General features: G+C 42.4%; 1 protein-coding gene across 1 annotated transcript in view; it reads right to left on the reverse strand.

The window, feature by feature from the left end:
• Nucleotides 1-6,110: 6,110 nt before the first annotated feature.
• LOC100274161 (transcription initiation factor TFIID subunit 5) overlaps nucleotides 6,111-20,385 on the reverse strand; it is a 31,138-nt gene continuing 16,863 nt past the window's right edge. Inside the window, 7 exon segments of the mRNA XM_008650810.4 lie at nucleotides 6,111-6,541; nucleotides 6,633-6,711; nucleotides 6,807-6,902; nucleotides 8,445-8,505; nucleotides 8,791-8,889; nucleotides 9,038-9,147; nucleotides 9,270-9,357. Coding sequence (XP_008649032.1) covers nucleotides 6,820-6,902; nucleotides 8,445-8,505; nucleotides 8,791-8,889; nucleotides 9,038-9,147; nucleotides 9,270-9,357 — 441 coding nt within the window. The 3' untranslated portion in view covers nucleotides 6,111-6,541; nucleotides 6,633-6,711; nucleotides 6,807-6,819.

The following is a 20,385-nucleotide window of genomic DNA, read 5'->3' on the forward strand; positions in this document are numbered from 1 at the left end:
AGCATTTAAGGGAGTGTTGGAGGGTCAGCTATACTTGGTAGATTTTGATAGAGCTGAACTCGACACTTGCTTAATTGCTAAGACTAACATGGGTTGGCTCTGGCACCGCCGACTAGCCCATGTTGGGATGAAGAATCTTCATAAGCTTCTAAAGGGAGAGCACATCTTAGGACTAACCAATGTTCATTTTGAGAAAGACAGTGTTTGTAGCGCATGCCAAGCAGGAAAGCAAGTTGGTGCCCATCATTCACACAAGAACATCATGACGACCGACAGGCCGCTTGAGCTACTCCACATGGATCTATTCGGCCCGATTGCTTACATAAGCATCGGCGGGAGTAAGTATTGTCTTGTAATAGTGGATGATTATTCTCGCTTCACTTGGGTATTCTTTTTGCAGGAAAAATCTCAAACCCAAGAGACCTTAAAGGGATTCTTGAGACAGGCTCAAAATGAGTTCGGCTTAAGGATCAAGAAAATAAGAAGCGACAACGGGATGAAGTTCAAGAACTCTCAAATTGAAGGCTTCCTTGAGGAGGAGGGCATCAAGCATGAGTTCTCCTCTCCCTACACGCCACAACAAAATGGTGTAGTGGAAAGGAAGAATAGAACTCTATTGGACATGGCAAGAACCATGCTTGATGAGTACAAGACTTCGGATCGGTTTTGGGCCGAGGTCGTCAACACCGCTTGCTACGCCATCAACCGGTTGTATCTACACCGAATCCTCAAGAAGACATCCTATGAACTCCTAACCGGTAAAAAGCCCAATATTTCATATTTTAGAGTCTTTGGTAGCAAATGCTTTATACTTGTTAAAAGAGGTAGAAAATCTAAATTTGCTCCTAAAACTGTAGAAGGCTTTTTACTAGGATATGATTCAAACACAAGGGCATATAGAGTCTTTAACAAGTCCTCGGGACTAGTTGAAGTTTCTTGTGACGTTGTGTTTGATGAAACTAACGGCTCTCAAGTAGAGCAAGTTGATCTTGATGAGATAGGTATTGAAGAGGCTCCGTGCATCGCGCTAAGGAACATGTCCATTAGGGATGTGTGCCCTAAGGAATCCGAAGAGTCTCCAAATGCACAAAATCAACCATCCTCCTCCACGCAAGCATCTCCACCAACTCAAAATGAGGATGAAGCTCAAGATGATGAAGTAGAAGATCAAGCAAATGAGCCACCTCAAGATGACGGCAATGATCAAGGGGGAGATGCAAATGATCAAGATAAGGAGGATGAAGAACAAAGACCGCCACACCCAAGAGTCCACCAAGCAATCCAACGAGATCACCCCGTCGACACCATCCTCGGCGATATTAATAAGGGGGTAACCACTAGATCTCGTGTTGCACATTTTTGTGAGCATTACTCTTTTGTCTCCTCTATTGAGCCACACAGGATAGAGGAAGCACTTCAAGATTCGGATTGGGTGGTGGCGATGCAAGAGGAGCTCAACAACTTCACTAGGAATGAGGTATGGCATTTAGTTCCACGTCCTAATCAAAATGTTGTAGGAACCAAATGGGTCTTCCGCAACAAGCAAGATGAGCATGGTGTGGTGACAAGGAACAAAGCACGACTTGTGGCTAAGGGATACTCCCAAGTCGAAGGTTTGGATTTCGGTGAAACCTATGCACCCGTAGCTAGGCTTGAGTCAATTCGTATATTATTAGCCTATGCTACTTACCATGGCTTCAAGCTTTATCAAATGGACGTGAAAAGTGCCTTCCTCAATGGACCAATCAAGGAAGAGGTCTATGTTGAGCAACCTCCCGGCTTTGAAGATAGTGAGTACCCTAACTATGTATATAAACTCTCTAAGGCGCTTTATGGGCTCAAGCAAGCCCCAAGAGCATGGTATGAATGCCTTAGGGATTTCCTTATCACTAATGGATTCAAAGTCGGAAAAGCCGATCCTACTTTATTCACTAAAACTCTTGAAAATGACTTGTTTGTATGCCAAATTTATGTTGATGATATTATATTTGGGTCTACTAACGAGTCTACATGTGAAGAATTTAGTAGGATCATGACACAAAAGTTCGAGATGTCAATGATGGGGGAGTTGAAGTATTTCTTAGGATTTCAAGTGAAGCAACTCCAAGAAGGCACCTTCCTAAGCCAAACGAAGTACACTCAATATATTCTAAACAAGTTTGGAATGAAGGATGCCAAACCCATCAAGACACCCATGGGAACCAATGGGCATCTCGACCTCGACAAAGGAGGTAAATCCGTCGATCAAAAGGTATACCGGTCGATGATAGGTTCTTTGCTATATTTATGTGCATCTCGACCGGATATTATGTTTTCCGTATGCATGTGTGCAAGATTCCAAGCCGACCCTAAGGAAGCTCACCTTAAGGCCGTAAAACGAATCTTGAGATATTTAGTTTATACTCCTAAGTTTGGGCTTTGGTATCCTATGGGATCCACATTTGATTTGATTGGTTATTCGGATGCCGATTGGGCGGGGTGCAAAATCAATAAAAAGAGCACATCGGGGACTTGCCAGTTCTTGGAAAGATCCTTGGTGTCTTGGGCTTCAAAGAAGCAAAATTCCGTTGCTCTTTCTACCGCCGAAGCCGAGTACATTGCCGCAGGACATTGTTGCGTGCAACTACTTTGGATGAGGCAAACCCTTAGGGACTACGGTTACAAATTAACCAAAGTTCCTCTTCTATGTGATAATGAGAGTGCAATCAAAATGGCGGATAATCCCGTCGAACATAGCCGCACTAAACACATAGCCATTCGGTATCACTTTTTAAGGGATCACCAACAAAAGGGAGATATCGAGATTTCATACATTAATACTAAAGATCAACATTCTTGATTCTAGAAACTTCTCTTGTTGATTTGCACACATAGCTAATTTAACAAACTTAGGCATGAGCTAAACATTCTTGATTCTAGAAACTTCTCTTGTTGATTTGCACACATAGCTAATTTATATACCTTTGATCATGCCTCTTTCATATGCTATGACTAATGTGTTTTCAAGTATATTTCAAACCAAGTTATAGGTGTATTGAAAGGAAATTGGAATCTTCGGCGAAGACAAAGGCTTCCACTCCGTAACTCATCCTTCACCGTCACTCTTAGCAACTCTCCATTTTTGGGGAAGAACGCATGAGCACCAAGCAAAAGGACTCCATCTTTGGTATAATCTTCACTCATTTACTTATGACCAAAGGGGGAGAGAGTATAGCAAAGGGCTTATATCTCAAAGTATTCGTTTTTGGCGATTCATGCCAAAGGGGGAGAAAGTATGAGCCCAAAGCAAAAGGACCGCACTACCACCAATTTCCAAAAAATTTTAGTTTGTCAAAGAGTATTTTCAAATTGGTATCTTATTGTGTTCAAAAGGGGGAGAAAAGTAGTATTTTCAAAATCTATATCAAAACCCTCTTGAACACTAAGAGGAGGATTTCATCTAGGGAGAGTTTTGTTTAGTCAAAGGAAAAGCATTTCAAACAAGGGGAGAAAATTTCAAAACTTGAAAATGCTTAGCAAAATCTTATTCATTTACCTTTGACTATTTTTGCAAAAAGGACATTGAAAAGGATTTACAAAAAGATATTGCAAAAACAAAACATGTGGTGCAAGCATGGTCCAAAATGTTAACAAATGAAGAAACAATCCATGCATATCTTATAAGTATTTATATTGGCTCAATTCCAAGCAACCTTTGCACTTACATTATGCAAGCTAGTTCAATTATGCACTTCTATATTTGCTTTGGTTTGTGATGGCATCAATCACCAAAAAGGGGGAGATTGAAAGGGAATTAGGCTTACACCTAGTTCCTAATTGATTTTGGTGGTTGAATTGCCCAACACAAATAATTGAACTAACTAGTTTGCTCTAGTGGACAAGTTATACAGGTGCCAAAGGTTCACACTTAGCCAATAAAAAGACCAAGTATTGGGTTCAACAAAAGAGCAAAGGGATAACCGAAGGCACCTCTGGTCTGGCGCACCGGACTGTCCGGTGTGCCACCGGACAGTGTCCGGTGCACCAGAGGACTCCAACTCAACTCGCCACCTTCGGGAAAATCCAGAGGCGCTCCGCTATAATTCACCGGACTGTCCGGTGTACACCGGACAGTGTTCGGTGCTCCAAGGAAGAGCGGCCTCAGGAACTCGCCAGCTTCGGGAATTCGCAACGACTAGTCCACTATAATTCACCGGACATGTCCGGTGTGCACCGGACTGTCCGGTGTGACAACGGAGCAACGGATACTTCGGAGCCAACGGCTACCTGCAGCGCATTGAATGCACGCCAGCGCGCGCAGAAGTCAGGCACGCCCATGCTGGCGCACCGGACACTCTACAGTGCATGTCCGGTGCGCCACCGGACATCCAGGCGGGCCCAGAAGACAGAGCTCCAATGGTCGGAACCCAACGGCTATGGTGACGTGGCTGGCGCACCGGACATGTCCGGTGTTTGGTGGTTGGGGCTATAAATACCCCCAACCACCCACCATTCATTGCATCCAAGTTTTCATACTTCCAACCACTTACAAGAGCTAGGCATTCAATTCTAGACACACTCAAGAGATCAAATCCTCTCCCAAATTCCACACAAAGCTTTAGTGACTAGTGAGAGAGATTTGCTTGTGTTCTTTCGAGCTCTTGCGCTTGGATTGCTTTCTTCTTTCTTAATTCTTTATTGCGATCAAACTCACTTGTAATTGAGGCAAGAGACACCAATCTTGTGGTGGTCCTTGTGGGAACTTTGTGTTCCAAGTGATTGAGAAGAAGAAGCTCACTCGGTCCGAGGGACCGTTTGAGAGAGGGAAAGGGTTGAAAGAGACCCGGTCTTTGTGACCACCTCAACGGGGAGTAGGTTTGCAAGAACCGAACCTCGGTAAAACAAATCCGCGTGTCACACCTCTTATTTGCTTGCTTTTGTTTTGCACCCTCTCTCGCGGACTCGATTATATTTCTAACGCTAACCCGGCTTGTAGTTGTAATTATTTTGGAGAATTTCAGTTTTGCCCTATTCACCCCCCTCTAGGCGACTATCAGTTACAACCCGAGAAATTAGAGAGGGATGCGAAATGCGATGGTTCAAACTCTAGCATCATGTTCATTTTTTGGACATTTATTTCATTCGTTGCGCTCGCTGCTGCAGACAACGCACGAAGAGGAACTCACAATTTAATATAGTAGAGATTTAGTTATTCTAAATATAAAAAATTGTAAATATAAAAATAATAAGTTAGATAGATACACAAACAAATATGTATGTTATCTATACCACTATATAATCTATACCCAACACTTATGGAAAGATAGAGTATCATTTATACCACTATATAATCTATCATATATATTAAACTTCGCAAAATTTACCATCCAAACCACATCTCAACCCATAACCTTCACTAAATTCACCAATTAAATTACACCTAGACTTAACATGTCATCATCTCATACTCTCGTATCGCTGAATAACCTCATCTTACTTATTCACTCAAATCCAATGAACAATATTATTTAGATCATTTCTCACTCCTCTCCCACGAATCCACTGCCCTAGCCTCCCCTGCCCCTCACTCGCGTTGCCGCCACCGAATCCCTATTTAGGATCGTAGCGTTAGCACGGGCTATATGCTAATCTTATAGAAAGATGACATTCGGTATTTAGTGTTTTTTTGGGTTAAATCTTCGATGTCTTCGCCTTCACGCTGGACATCCGTATTGGTCCGATGTAGGAAAAGACGACAGCTCCTTTTTGCCCACACTCGAGTTTATAAGGAAATGGTAGGCAAGCAGACGGAGACAAGACGACGACACCCCACCACCACCAATTAGCCAGGCGAACAGATGGACATGAAGATGACAGCTGCTACACGCTGAAGTCAATAAGCCAAGCGTCTGATTCTGGACCACCAGCGCAGGGAAAGGACAGTCACCACCAGCCAATCGCCAATCGAATAGGCAAAATCTGGATTTTTTATGGCTAATGATGAATCATGATGTCACGAAACAAACCGGTCCAATATTTTACCTGACTATTCACTTTCAGGTCCACAGGGGCACTATTTTAGGCTCAAGATGCTACAAGTACAAGCACATGGTTACTGGGTACAGGGTTGCTTCGTCAAAGGTATAGGATGATCCATATTTTACATGTTTGAGAAGTAGATAAAATGCATTGTTTTGTCACCAAATCATCCGGTCATCCCTTACAAGCTATCTCCTATCAGGCATATGTACATTTAGTGGCGTTTATAAATCATAAGATCACAACCTAAAAAAAATTACACGACGTATTTACCTAATAACAATGTCACAATGTTGCAAGCACGCTACAAAGCATCTGCGGTGCTCAATTCCGCTGTGCATACATGCTGGGCCGTTGAGATTGCTAACGAAAATATTAGCTCTACAATAGGATCCACAGCGGAGTCTGCGAAATGCCAACTTCACTACTCCATGTCAAAACCGGAACAGTTCTAGCTGTATTCTACGAAACACGCAGCTTACGCGAGAGCACCGGAGGCAAACAGAAGGTTCCTCCGAGAAAACTGCAATTCCCAGAGATCCGCAAGCTCTTCAGTTTCCACCGCATAGTACCCCCCCAAAAAAATGATGCTGAATAAAGGAGAAATTTCTCACCCGCAGGCTATAGACAGGAGCTGATTTTGTAGGCAGAGATTTAAGCAGTCTCAGTCGGTTAGCTGATGAGCTGCCTTTGCTGTTTCAGAAAAAACACAAGGGTGTTTTGCAGTCAGAGCAAGACAATTTAAGTGTATGCTCGAATGGATGAGGATCTTAACATGTCAAACTTACGTGTCCTCTGTCTTCAGGGCTTTTGTGCTGAAAGCGACATCCCAGAGCTTAACAGTACAGTCAGCCGACCCCGATGCAAGCAATGCTCCTTCGCAGCTAAAACAACAGGATATATTAACCAACAGCATAAGTCACATATCATATAAAATAAAATCCCTTAAATTACAAGTAAATGCAGTTTAACCTTGCGTCAGAACAGCGCACATCATGAACAGTAATAGAATTGTGCATTCTTTTCAGGGCAGAGGAAGTACATTTGAGGCACTAAGGTCATCTCCAACAGCTTTTCTATCTCACCTCATATCTCATCTCTTATTTCAAACTCTACTGTGTAAACAGTGTAAACCAATGTTTTGCACGACCATATGCACGGTACGGCCTTACATTGCAACTTAAATAAAGTGGAAACCAGCGCAAGAGGAAAAAGGCGGCAACCTACAGCAGGGTTTAATCTTTACATGCTACTAGACAGGACTGGCACGCGTGAAAGAACAGACGAAAAGTAAAAAGGAGATGAACAGTGTGGACAGTAAATTTCAGCTCAAACAGTGCTGGCCTCACAGCCTAACACATGTCAGGACGCGGAGCGACGGAGGTATGATGGATGACCGAAACACGGACGCGAAGGGAGAGGGGTTCAAGTTTTAAGGAACCTAATATATCCCACTGGTATGGGTTGCTAGACGCATTGCCATTTTGCAAAGGTTCTCACCCCGTCCCCCCCCCCCCCCCCCCCCCCACCCAAAAAAAATGTATTGTTGCTAGTGTTTTAAAGATTTGCCCATTAGTGTAACAGTAATATCATGTGTCAGTATGTTGGAGAAGATAAAAAATTGTACTCCTGCTCAAAATATAGAGATCCATGGTACATTGAAGTTGTAAGACAAGAAATTATCAGACACTCCCCATTCTGGTTTTTCTAGGTACAATGTTTTGCTATACACCTAAATATAGATCACGTTTATACATACATAAAAAAAGTTATGTATCTAGAAGAGCTAGAATGGCTTATATTTTGGAGTGGAGGGAGTATATGAGAGTGATTAAGGACTACTGGTGTACATCCAAAAGGCAATGACAGAGCAAAGCAGAGAGCACTAAACCCAAAGTAGCACTATGCTTTGAAGCCTAAAAACTAAGTTTGCCAAAAGATATTTGAATTAGATTGCAAACCTAGTTGAGAAAAAAAAACGAATGTTCAGTTTAAAGAGCTCATAGGATAAGTATCAACTTTGATCAACTAAAAAAAACTAAAGCAAGCAGAAACAGAACAACTTTGCCCTTATAGATCATGCCCATAGACTAGTGTAATTCTGAAATACATCAGAATCTGTGAGACCGCTAGTTTCAAGACATCATTTCATGAGATCAAATTACATGATCTTCAAATTAAATACTACCAACAAGGATTATGAAATGTTAAGCACTGATTCCTTGATACAGCACTATTGTAAAATTACATGGTCCTGCTGACTAAACTGGTTATGAGTGACGGCTGGACTTACCAGCTTATCAAGATTCCTTTAACTACAATGAAAACTTGCTCTTTGGGCAAGCTCATGCAAGAGGCGTTCAGATAAAAAGAAACTTGGGGTGAAGTGGTGAACTGAAGAAGTTACAACAGCATATAATAATTACCTGAAAGCAAGTGTCCCCACACAAGAGAAGTATTTTGCTTTCCACCTTCTGTATTCCTTTTCTGTAGAAAAATATAATGAGAAAACTTATGACAAGGGATAATAAATCAAATATGGATTGCAAAGACACCAAAATTCCTATGACCAGGAACACAGGTATGCACAGTCAAACCAAGCAACGAGCCTTTGCTATTAGCTACAGCCTACAGATAGCGCAGTTGGGCTGTTGGGGCACATTCTCAGACACACGAGTAAAACAAAGGTTGGTATTTCAATGGCAACAGTACAGATTACAAAACACAATGTGAGAAGATACTGATATTACAAACTACAAAGGACTTCCTTGCCTTGTTATCTTCTGCATCAGCATCGTTGCTTTCAGCTTCTATTTTATCAGATTCTGCTAGTGCCTTCTCCATTTGCTCTTCAACAGAATCTTCAAGCAACTGCAAAACATAAATTTAAATGAAGTATACGAGAGCATATTGAACAGCACATGTTAACTTGGCTGGAAATACATCAAATATAAAATATTTAATCTGCAGTTGGCTATTTCACACAATTTAATAACAGACCAACAGATGCATAACATACCCCCCAATGTACTTCCTTCTGATTTATTTGTTTTGCCAAGTCCTTACTTGTCCCAATCAGAGCAACAACATCAGCATCATCAGAGATTAATGAGGACTGCCCAGGAGATACTGCCAATGTAGCGTACATAGAAGTGGTAGAGAAGATTGTCAGGAATGAAAATGCAGAAACTGCAGAAGTACAATAAGAAATTACAAATAGGAGTACATTTCAACAGATCATGCAATTGTACCTTCAAAAGTTATGTGCTCATTGATTACTCCAAGCACCACAAAAGCTTGTGTTTTCTGGAGATACTGGAGAAGCAATTCATACGAATACTGTAATTGAAAATAAGGTAAAAGTTAAGTTGGGGCAGCTGATGTTTTTTCTTCCAAATAGCAACACCAAAGCTTCCAAGAAATCAAATCACAATAGCTGTCAAAGAATGCAGCAAAAAGATATAGAATAATGGTGCACTACAAGTCTACAACACGATAACGTGAAAACTTCAGCAGAGAACACTGAACTTGTTCTTGCCTATAAAATCTGTAATACAGATCTGCTATAACTCCAAAAATATAACTATATGAGACCTGTTATGGCAAGTGGAGCTGGCCCAGGGGAACCCCGTGGTACTGCATCGTGTCAACAACATTAGAATTGGTTTGGTTTGGTTTGGTAGGAAAAGGACAATTTAGATTGATGATGTTAGATATTTTCTTAGGAGTCAAGTCAGCCCATCTCTATAAAAGAGACAGTTAGGTACCAATTAGAGGCAAGCAGAAATAGATCTAAGAAGCTCAGAGCCTCCAGAGGGAGGGCGTGTTAGCAGATATATCTATTGCTCTTGTATCCTGCTCCACATTGAATCTACCATGACATCTTTGGTATCAGAGACTTCAATATTCGGTCCTGAAGTCATAGAAGAAGTGGCACGAAGTTTTGAGATCGAGGCAGATTCCATGTCCATTCATCAGACCTTCCCAGAGGACTTCATCCTGATTCTTTCGGATGAGGATGCTGCAACAAAGGTGCTCAATGGAGGAAGAGTTCTCAGAGGGCCTCAGTTTAATATTCAGTTCAAGCGCTGGACAAGGCTGGCTCATGCAACGGCAGCTCCATTGCCGTCGCTGGTCGACATCGAGATACAAGGGATTCCGTTGCACGCTTGGGGGCGGTCCACAGCTGAACAGCTACTTGGTAATTCCTGTTGGATCACAGATGTGCACCCGGCTACTTCCCTGAAAAGTGATTTTTCATCCTTCAGGCTTCGGGCTTGGTGTTGCGAGTTAGAGAAGCTTCAACGTGCCATGAATCTGGTCATTGTTGAGCCAACGCCAGCGGATCATGTGAAACGGTGTTTATCCTACAGTATTGAAGTGACTGTCACCCCAGTCGAGAAGCCACTGTCAGATGGGACCCCTCCACTTCCTCCTCCTGGCAACGACAACAGGCATGAAGATGGCGATCGTCGCCGTCCTGAGGCTCCACCCCCTCGACGCCGGCGAGAAGACCTTCGGAGGGGACCCATCCACCGACGCCTGGGCCCTCTTGCTCCTGTGAATGACTGTGGTAGGGGCTCTGCTAACCACAGCACCAGCGATGCTCTAGAGGCGCCAAGATCCGCTGAGACAGAGACGGTTCAGGTCCCAAGGGCAACAAGATCCAAAGAGGCAGCGGCGGTCCAGGTTCTAGCTTTGGACAATGAAGTCCTTTCAACACCCCTTCCTGTTCTCGAGTTGTCGGCTCTCTCGGGGGACGTGTTCTGGCCGGCGGCGATTGGAGTAAAGCACCATGGAGGTGGAGAAGCCGAAACAAAAAATTGTTCCCGTCCCGAGGTTGCCTCGGGCCTCACGTCTGGGGCACGCGTACAGCCGCCCAACAGTATGAGGCACTCCTGGCAGTTGAAGTGGTTGGGTCGCTGGAATTGGCCAGGCAAACCTCGCCCCAGCTGTCTGGGCCGCTGATGGTTCCTGGGCCGGTTTCGCCCCACTCACTCCTGCGTAATAATCTGCTGGGCAGTTCTGATTTGGATGGGCCGCTGGAATCTGGTGCGTTGGTTTCGCCCCAGCATACCTTTGTCGGGTCGCTGGAACCGAGCGTCCAAATTTCGCCCCCTCCAGAGTCTGCTTGGACCCTCAGTTTAGTTGCAGCCCAGAATAAAAATTTAACTGGCCAGGGCAGTACGTCCCTAAAAGTTTATACTAGGAGGACAGCTGATAACAGGAGGCAAAAGTATGATTCTCAGGATTCCCCACTCATTCAAGCCCTTCAGCCGAATCGAGTCTCTTCTTCTCAAGAACAGAATGGTATTGCAAATACAGTCCAAGCTTTTGTTGACAAAGTAACCAGGAAGGTGAATGGTCTGCTCCCTCCACCACTCCCCCACAGAAGACGATCCAAGCAGCTTCCATCTGACTTCATCCCACGCAGAAGCAATCGCCTGGCAAAGCGAGAGACTAAAACAAATGCTGCACGCAGACAGATTCAAGCTGACCTGATAAGAAGCCTGGATGTGCCTTGCGATGGAGAGTTGTTAAGTCCTAAAGCCCTTGAAGCTTATGGCAACTTGTTCAAAAACTCACTCTCTGAAGCTCATATCAAAGCGCTGTCAGCCCTCTTCGGATGGACAGTCCCAGATGTTTTTGAACCTGTTAATGTGTTGTGTATCGCCGGACAAGGCCCAGAAGACCTTGAGTAAGGTTGCTGTTCAAGCAGCGCATAGTTGTTTTATTTGGTTTTTCCTGATGGATCCTTCAAAGGTTTTGTTTTGGAATGTAAGGGGTCTGAACAAAAAGGCAAGAAGAGACTCAGTGCGTGTTGTGATTAATAACACTAAGCCTGATATTGTATGTTTGCAAGAAACAAAGAAAGCATCCATTTCTCGGCATATGATTCTCTCTCTGTTAGGTTCTGATTTTGAAGAGTATGTTGTTCTTCCGGCGACTGGTACGCGGGGGGGAATTATTTTAGCTTGGAGGATTTCGGTCTGCAAGATGCTCCAAACTAGAATAGACAATTTTTCAGTCTCTGCTCAAAACCAGCAGCAGGATGGTGTGGCTTGGTGGTTTACGGGTGTTTACGGTCCCCAACTCGATGAGCATAAAATTCAATTTCTTAATGAGCTGCGCCTGATTCGATCACAGTGTCTTGGTCCGTGGATGATTGGTGGGGATTTCAACCTTATATATAGAGCTGAGGACAAGAGCAATGACAATCTTGATAGAGCTATGATGGGAAGGTTTAGGCGGCTGCTTAATGACTTACTTCTAAATGAACTGCCCCTTTCAGGTAGGAAGTTCACCTGGTCCAATGAACGGGCCTCACCTACTTTGGTTCGCCTGGATCGGATTTTCTGTACAGCAGATTGGGAGGACATGTTTCCGAATTGTCTCTTGCAGAGCTCTGCATCCCAGATTTATGATCATTGTCCATTACTGTTGGGGCTGCATGATCTTGTCCAAGGAAAAATAAGATTTCATTTTGAAAGTTTCTGGATCAGATTAGAGGGGTTCATGGAAGAGGTGGAAAACTCTTGGTCACAACCTCTGGAAGTCTGCTGCCCCTTGCAGCGGTTCCATGACAAACTAAAAAGGCTTGCAAGGCACCTTCAAGCCTAGAGTCAGAAAAAGTGGGCAACATTAAGCAGCAGATCCTGATGGCAAATGAGATCCTTCACAGGCTGGAAATCGCTCGTGATGTAAGGAATTTGTCTCCCTCTGAGGAATGGCTACGTCGATCCCTTAAGCACCACTCTTTAGCTTTAGCCTCCTTGGAAAGAATTGTTGCCCGAGTAAGAAGTGGACTGCACTGGCTGAAAGAAGGAGACGCCAACACTGCCTATTTTCATCACCACGCCAGACACAGAAAAAAAAACTTCATTGGAAAACTGATGGTCGATAACAGAGTAATTTCTGAGCAGCAGGAAAAGAAAGAGGTAATCTGGGATTTCTATAACAAGTTACTTGGGACAGCAGCCCCCAGAGAGTCAATTTTAAATCTGGAAGAATTTCATCGCCCTGCTTTGGACCTTTCTGCTCTTGATCAAAATTTCTCTATGGAGGAGGTCTGGGCAGCAATTAAAACTCTCCCTGCTGACAAAGCTCCAGGGCCGGATGGATATACGGGAAAATTTTATAAAATATCTTGGCCAATCATCAAAGAGGATGTTATGGAGGCGTTAAATAGGGTGTTACAAGGTGATGTATCCAAACTTCATCTCCTTAACTCAGCTTATGTGACTCTACTGCCCAAGAAAGCTGAAGCATTGGAAGTCAAAGATTTCAGGCCCATCAGTTTAATTCACAGCTTTGCAAAAATTGTTACAAAGATTCTGGCTAACAGATTGGCCTCCAGACTTCCTGAGATAGTGTCAGCAAATCAAAGCGCTTTTATAAAAGGAAGATGCATCCATGACAATTTCATTTTGGTCCAGCAGACGGCCAAGGCTGTTCAGAAGCAGAGGGTTTCTAGAATTCTTCTGAAATTGGATATTGGTAAAGCCTTTGATTCGGTTTCGTGGCCTTTCCTTCTTGAGGTGTTAACGCACCTTGGTTTTGGTACTATATGGTGTAATATCATTTCCAAGATGCTCCTTTCTTCCTCAACTAGGGTGCTAGTAAATGGAGAGCCAGGGGAAATCATTCATCACCATAGGGGGCTAAGGCAGGGGGATCCTCTATCCCCAATGTTATTTATTGTTGTTATGGATGTGCTGAATTCTCTTGTTTTAAGAGCCCAAGAATTGAGTCATTTACAACCAGTGTTAAGAAGACGAAATGGGCAACGTATCTCTCTATATGCTGACGATGTGGTGATGTTCTTGCAGCCAAGTAGAGAAGAACTCAGTGTGGTCAAAGAAATTCTGAGAATCTTTGGAGATGCTTCAAGACTTGTTACAAATGTGAGCAAATGCAGTATGACGCCCATTCATTGTGAGGAACAAGACATGGTGGCTGCACAGGAGTTATTTCCTTGTACTGAGGTGGCTTTTCCATTCAAATACCTGGGTTTGCCCCTTTCAGTCAAGAAACTCCCCAAAAATACTTTTCTAGAACTCATTGACAAGATAGCTGATAAACTACCAGGATGGAAATCTGCCCTCATTCACACAGCAGGTCAGCTGACCTTGGTTAAATCAGTGCTCACAGCCATTCCTATCCATCACCTTATAGTGCTTCAATGCCCTAAATGGGTAATCAAGACTATTGACAAAATTCGGAGGGGCTTCTTGTGGAAAGGCAGGAAAGATATCAAAGGAGGTCACTGCATTGATTGGTGTAAGAAAAAGGAGTTTCCTAGAGATTCACATTATATATGTTGCTATAGCTCTACTACTACTGCTACCAAGTTGCTCTCCTCTCCTCTACTACTACTAGGGTGTTTGGTATGACCCGCTTCACTACAAAAATAGATCTATTCTAGGTGTTTAGTATGGCTATATAGCAAAACTTCAAGAGGGAGCTAGTCACAGCCAATCAAACACTCTTAACTACAATTGTCTGAAATTCAGATTTAAACTCCTATTCATAATATGAAAATTCAGACACATTGGCAGCCCCACTTTGAATCACCTTTTCTCCAAGTTCCCTTATTGATGGAACCAGTATATCAGACTAACAGTATATCCTCGGTCGACCCCCTTATTGATGGAACCAGCTGTGCACTAGGTACCTATTAGGATGGATGTGTTCTGCACCGGTGCGTCTAACAGAGTTGATGAAGACGCGACCAAACTTGAATGGCAGACAACGAGCAGCTCCGGTGAATGAAGCGGGGAGGATAGTTCTAGTGACGACAATCCTTTTCCTCCTATACCTCCAAGGAAGAAAAAAACATCAGATGAGCTTGATGCCGACTATATTCCCAACGATGAAGAGGTAAATAGAAATATGCCGACTATATTCTAAAATAATGTTCATATATGAAGGCCATTAATTGTTTTAATATATAGATTTCAAATGAAGAGAAGAAAAAGTATGCATGTTCTACACGAAACACGGAGGATGTTCCGATGCCTGAATCATCTGTTTCACATAAGCGGAAACGAGGGCGACGAGGTCCCAATCAGATGAAAGAAGGTGCAGTTATGTACGTAACAAAACTCAATGCAGAGGGTTTCCTGAAGAACCACTTGACGTGGTTACAAAGTTTCGAAATTCATGCGGGTCTACTGTTAGAGATATAGTGCCAATCACATTTCAGAAATGGAAGGATTTAGATGAAGACACCCGCAATAAGCTATCGGCTAAGTTGTCTGAGTCATTCAAGGTCCCAAAAGGCATAGAGGATGCAGTAAGGAAGTCGATGCTCTCTGCTATGGTCAAGATGTTTCGTGGGTGGAAGACCGAGATGAATAAGGATTTTGTTAAGAAGAATAAGGTTCCTCCGCCCAAGAAAATGGGGAAAATCACTCAAGCTTAGTGGGAGGAATTTGTTCGTCAGAAGACCGAACTGAAGGCCAAAGAACTGGGCGAAACTAATTCTCAAAGAGCGAAGATGAACAAACACCCCCATCGCCTGGGGTCAACCGTATATCACCATAAAGTTGTGCAGTGGAACAGGATAATCGAGTAAGCTATAGCTAACGGCACTTTGGACCCAATATTAAAAGATGTCGATTAGCGAGTCATTCGTTGGATCTTAGGTCGGGCAGGTTTGACTGAGAACGGCAAACTTTTGCACCCAGAATTGGTAGGCGAAGTTTCGACAAAAATTCAAGAATATGCAGAAAAGAGAAAGAAAGGCGAATTTAAGCGTCGGAGGGAGAATGACATACTAACTGCAGCACTAGGCAATCCTGAACACACAGGACGGGTTCAGGGAATCTCTTCTAAGATTTCCTGGAGAAGGCGTTTCCAGAGTATGCGGCGTCATATAGGAAACACGAGAAGTCGAAAAGAACCCTTGAAGAGACTATTGATGAAAGGGTAGAAAAGACTATTAATGACGTGATAAAGAAAATGAAGAAAACAGAATGCATATCATGTGAACTCAAGTCAGGCCACATGAGTACACCTCTAGTCCCTAGCAGCGTAGGATCTGTGCAAGACTTCGTATCGGGCACCAAGTACCCTGTAGACGATATTGTTGAGGACAAGCCTTGCTTTCTTCATATTCCAATCAATCGATCTGGGACAAAAACAAAACAAGCTGCTACTGGTTTGGTAAAACCAGGACTTATTAACTAACAGGATAATCCTGTCCCGCCACACTATGTTGTGGTCCAAGTTTTAGAGATCATAGACAGTGGTTGTGAAGATTGGGAGATAGACTTTCTAGTTGAGGGGATCATAACTTTGCAGGAGGCAATGAACGAGTTGGTCCTTTGGCATCGACGCGACATCAAGTTGGGTGATGAGCCGATTTTAAGCCGTCTATCGCGTCATAAGTCACAAACGCCGAATTCAACACCAATGCAACAGAAAGATAGTTCGATCATTCCATACCCCATGGTGCAGGAAAATATAGCACCGACCTCCACAAAAACCGTTGAAACAATCATATCACCTCTTGCGAAGGAACTCGACGAGGGGGACGTAGACAAAATTGTTCCTAAGAATGTCGACGCAAACATAAAAAAAAAGCAAAGGTTGACACTAATGTTAAAGGGCCAACTACTTCAAAGAAAATTCATCAGTGAATCGCCACTGACAATGTCAAGAAATCGTCAGAAGCAGTGACACGCTACCTGCAAAAATTGAATAGAGTTATGACAGATCAACCAAAAGCGGAATCAGCATCTCGTGGAGTACGCACACGGTACTAAATAGACAATTTCGAAGCATGGGAAGAAAATGGAATGATTCATACTCGAGAATCATTACGTCTTAAAATCAATATCCCGATATACAAGGAGGATGTTCCTCCTAAATTTGTGAATGGGAGGCCGTTCTTGACGATGGTGCAACTTTCTAAGTTGTCGACTCCGGAGATTAGAATGCATGAGTGGACATGGTGGCTAGCAACAAATACAAACTCGAGAACTTCACATTTGTTGTGCCGAAAGATGCATTTTTGAGCAAAGATAATATAGATCTTGTGCGGCATTTATTCTTTGACGATCTGTGGTCCTTGTACCACCGACAAAAGATGGAAACCAACTACTTAACACTCTTTTACTTGTAAGTACCTCTAAACTTTCATATTCGTTAGTTTTGTACACGCACACATAAACGAGAGTCTAACGATTAACACTTTTTACACGTTGGATGCAATACATGGATGATAAGAAGAAACAACTTAAGACAGGGTTTCTTAACCCGTTGATGATATCCAAAGCTCGCTACAAAGAAGTTGTTCGAAGACATGGAGAAGAATACAAAGACTTGGATGATGATAAATTTGAGAAAGCCGTCAAACAAAATCAGAGAAAGAAAATGAAGGTAATGGCGGCATACATTGGACGAGCCATGTAAAATCATGTACAACATGACAAGGACTTAATAATAGCTCCGTACCAATTTAAGTAAGTTCTCGACATGGTTTTGAACTACAAATTATGGCAATTGTGATCTTAACATGTGTTTTCGTCTATGTCTATATAGTGACCACTACATTTGTATCATGATCTTTCCAAAGCATGGTAAAGTTGTGGTCTTCGACTCACTAAGAATGGAAAAGGATGCGTATAATGACTTCTTAAAGATTTTAGAGAAGTATGATTATTATTGCACACTTGTACTTATTAAAACTTAACAAGTGTATTCTTAATCTCACAATGCTATTCTTATATGCAGTGCATACCGTTTTTATTGTAAAGATCTTGGCGGCGAACATCCAGAGGACAAGTCTAATTTGTCAATATCATTATTTACATATGGTGACAAACAACCTCCGGTTACTGTCCTGTGCGGTTATTATGTATGTGAATGTTGTCGTGTCACCTTCTATTACATGGTCAATCGTGAAGATGTAAGTTCGCTATCATTGTTTATGTTGCAATTTTTATGTTATATTGTTGCTCATCACATTACTCTTAACACTTCTTGCTTTTTGCTTTCATTGCAGGTTCCTAAATCGAAAATCAATGTTGAATGGTTAGAAAGAGATATAGTTTCCGTCGGCGTGGCTAAGGTTGTAAAAGACTTGCTTTACTTTATGCGCCGTGAAGTTTTTCATCAACAAGGGCTATTCTACAATACAGGGGGTTTTAGAATAGCACTTGTTGATGAAAAACTTCACGGCGCATAAAGTAAAGCAAGACTTTTACAACCTTAGCCACGCCGACGAAAACCATATCTCTTTCTAACCATTCAGCATTGATTTTGGATTTAGGAACCTATAATGAAAGCAAAACGCAAGCAGTGCTAAGAGTAATGTGATGAGCAACAATATAACATAAAAATTGCAACATAGACAATGATAGCGAACTTACATCCTCACGATTGACCATGTAATAGAAGGTGACACGACAGCATTCACATACATAATAACCGCACAGGATAATACCCGGAGGTTGTTTGTCACCATATGGAAATAATGATATTGATAAATTAGGCTTGTCCTCTGGATGTTCGCCGCCAAGATCTTTCTAATAAAAACGGTATACACTGCATATAAGAATAGCATTGTGAGATTAAGAATACATTTGTTAAGTTGTAATAAGTACAAGTGTGCAATAATAATCATACTTCTCTAAAATCTTTAAAAAGTCATTATACGCATCATTTTCCATTCTTAGTGAGTCGAAGACCACGACTTTACCATGCTTTGGAAAGATCATGATACAAATGTAGTGGTCACTATATAGACATAGACGAAACATATGTTAAGATCACAATTGCCATAATTTGTAGTTCAAAACCATGTCGAGAACTTACTTAAAGTGGTGCGGAGCTATTATTAAGTCCTTGTCATGTTGTACATGATTATACATGGCTCTTCCAATATATGCCGCCATTACCTTCATTTTCTTTCTCTGATTCTGTTTGACGGCTTTCTCAAATTCATCATCATACAAGTCTTTGTATTCTTCTCCATGTCTCCGAACAAATTCTTTGTAGCGAGCTTGGGATATCATCAACGGGTCAAAAAACCCTGTCTTAAGTTGTTTCTTCTTATCATCCATGTATTGCATCCTACGTGTAAAAAGTGTTAATCGTTAGACTCTCGTTTATGTGTGCGTGTACAAAACTAACAAATATGAAAGTTTAGAAGTATTTACAAGCAAAAGAGGGTTAAGTAGTTGGTTTCCATCCTTTGTCGGTGGTACAAGGATCACCGATCGTCAAAAAATAAATGTCGCACAGGATCTATATTATCTTTGCTCCAAAATGCATCTTCTGGCACAACAAATGTGAAGTCCTCGAGTTTGTACTTGTTGCTAGCCACCATGTACCACTCATGCATTCTAATTTCCGGAGTCGACAACTTAGAAAGTTGCACCGTCGTCAAGAACGGCCTCCCATTCACAAATTTAGGAGAAACATCCTCCTTATTGTATATCGGGATATTGATTTTAAGACGTAATGATTCTCGAGTATGAATCATTCCATCTTCTTCCCATACTTCGAAATTGTCTATTTGGGACCGTGTGCGTACTCCACGAGATGTTGATTACTCTTTTGATTGATCTGTCATAACTCTCTTCAATTTTTGCAGGTAGCGTGTCACTGCTTCTGACGGTTTCTTGACATTGTCAGTGGCGATTCGCTGATGAATTTTCTTTGAAGTAGTTGGCCCTCGAACATTGGTGTCAACCTTTGATTCCTTTTTGATGTTTGCGTCGACATTCTGGGGAACAATTTTGTCTACGTCCCCCTCGTCGAGTTTCTTCGCAAGAGGTGATATGATTGTTTCAACGGTTTTTGTGGAGGTCGGTGCTATATTTTCCTGCACCATGGGGTATGGAATGATCGAACTATCTTTCTGTTGCATTGGTGTTGAATTCGGCGTTTGTGACTTATGACGCGATAGACGGCTTAAGATCGGCTCATCACCAAACTTGATGTCGCGTCGATGCCAAAGGACCAACTCGTTCATTGCCTCCTGCAAAGTTATGATCCCCTCAACTAGAAAGTCTATCTCCCAATCTTCACAACCACTGTCTGTGATCTCTAAAACTTGGACCACAACATAGTGTGGCGGGACAGGATTATCCTGGTAGTTAATAAGTCCTGGTTTTACCAAACCAGTAGCAGCTTGTTTTGTTTTTGTCCCAGATCGATTGATTGGAATATGAAGAAAGCAAGGCTTGTCCTCAACAATATCGTCTACAGGGTACTTGGTGCCCGATACGAAGTCTTGCACAGATCCTACGCTGCTAGGGACTAGAGGTGTACTCATGTGGCCTGACTTGAGTTCACATGATATGCATTCTGTTTTCTTCATTTTCTTTATCACGTCATTAATAGCCTTTTCTACCC

Source organism: Zea mays, chromosome 6 (assembly GCF_902167145.1).
Source record: "Zea mays cultivar B73 chromosome 6, Zm-B73-REFERENCE-NAM-5.0, whole genome shotgun sequence".
Classification (NCBI taxonomy): Eukaryota; Viridiplantae; Streptophyta; class Magnoliopsida; order Poales; family Poaceae; genus Zea; species Zea mays.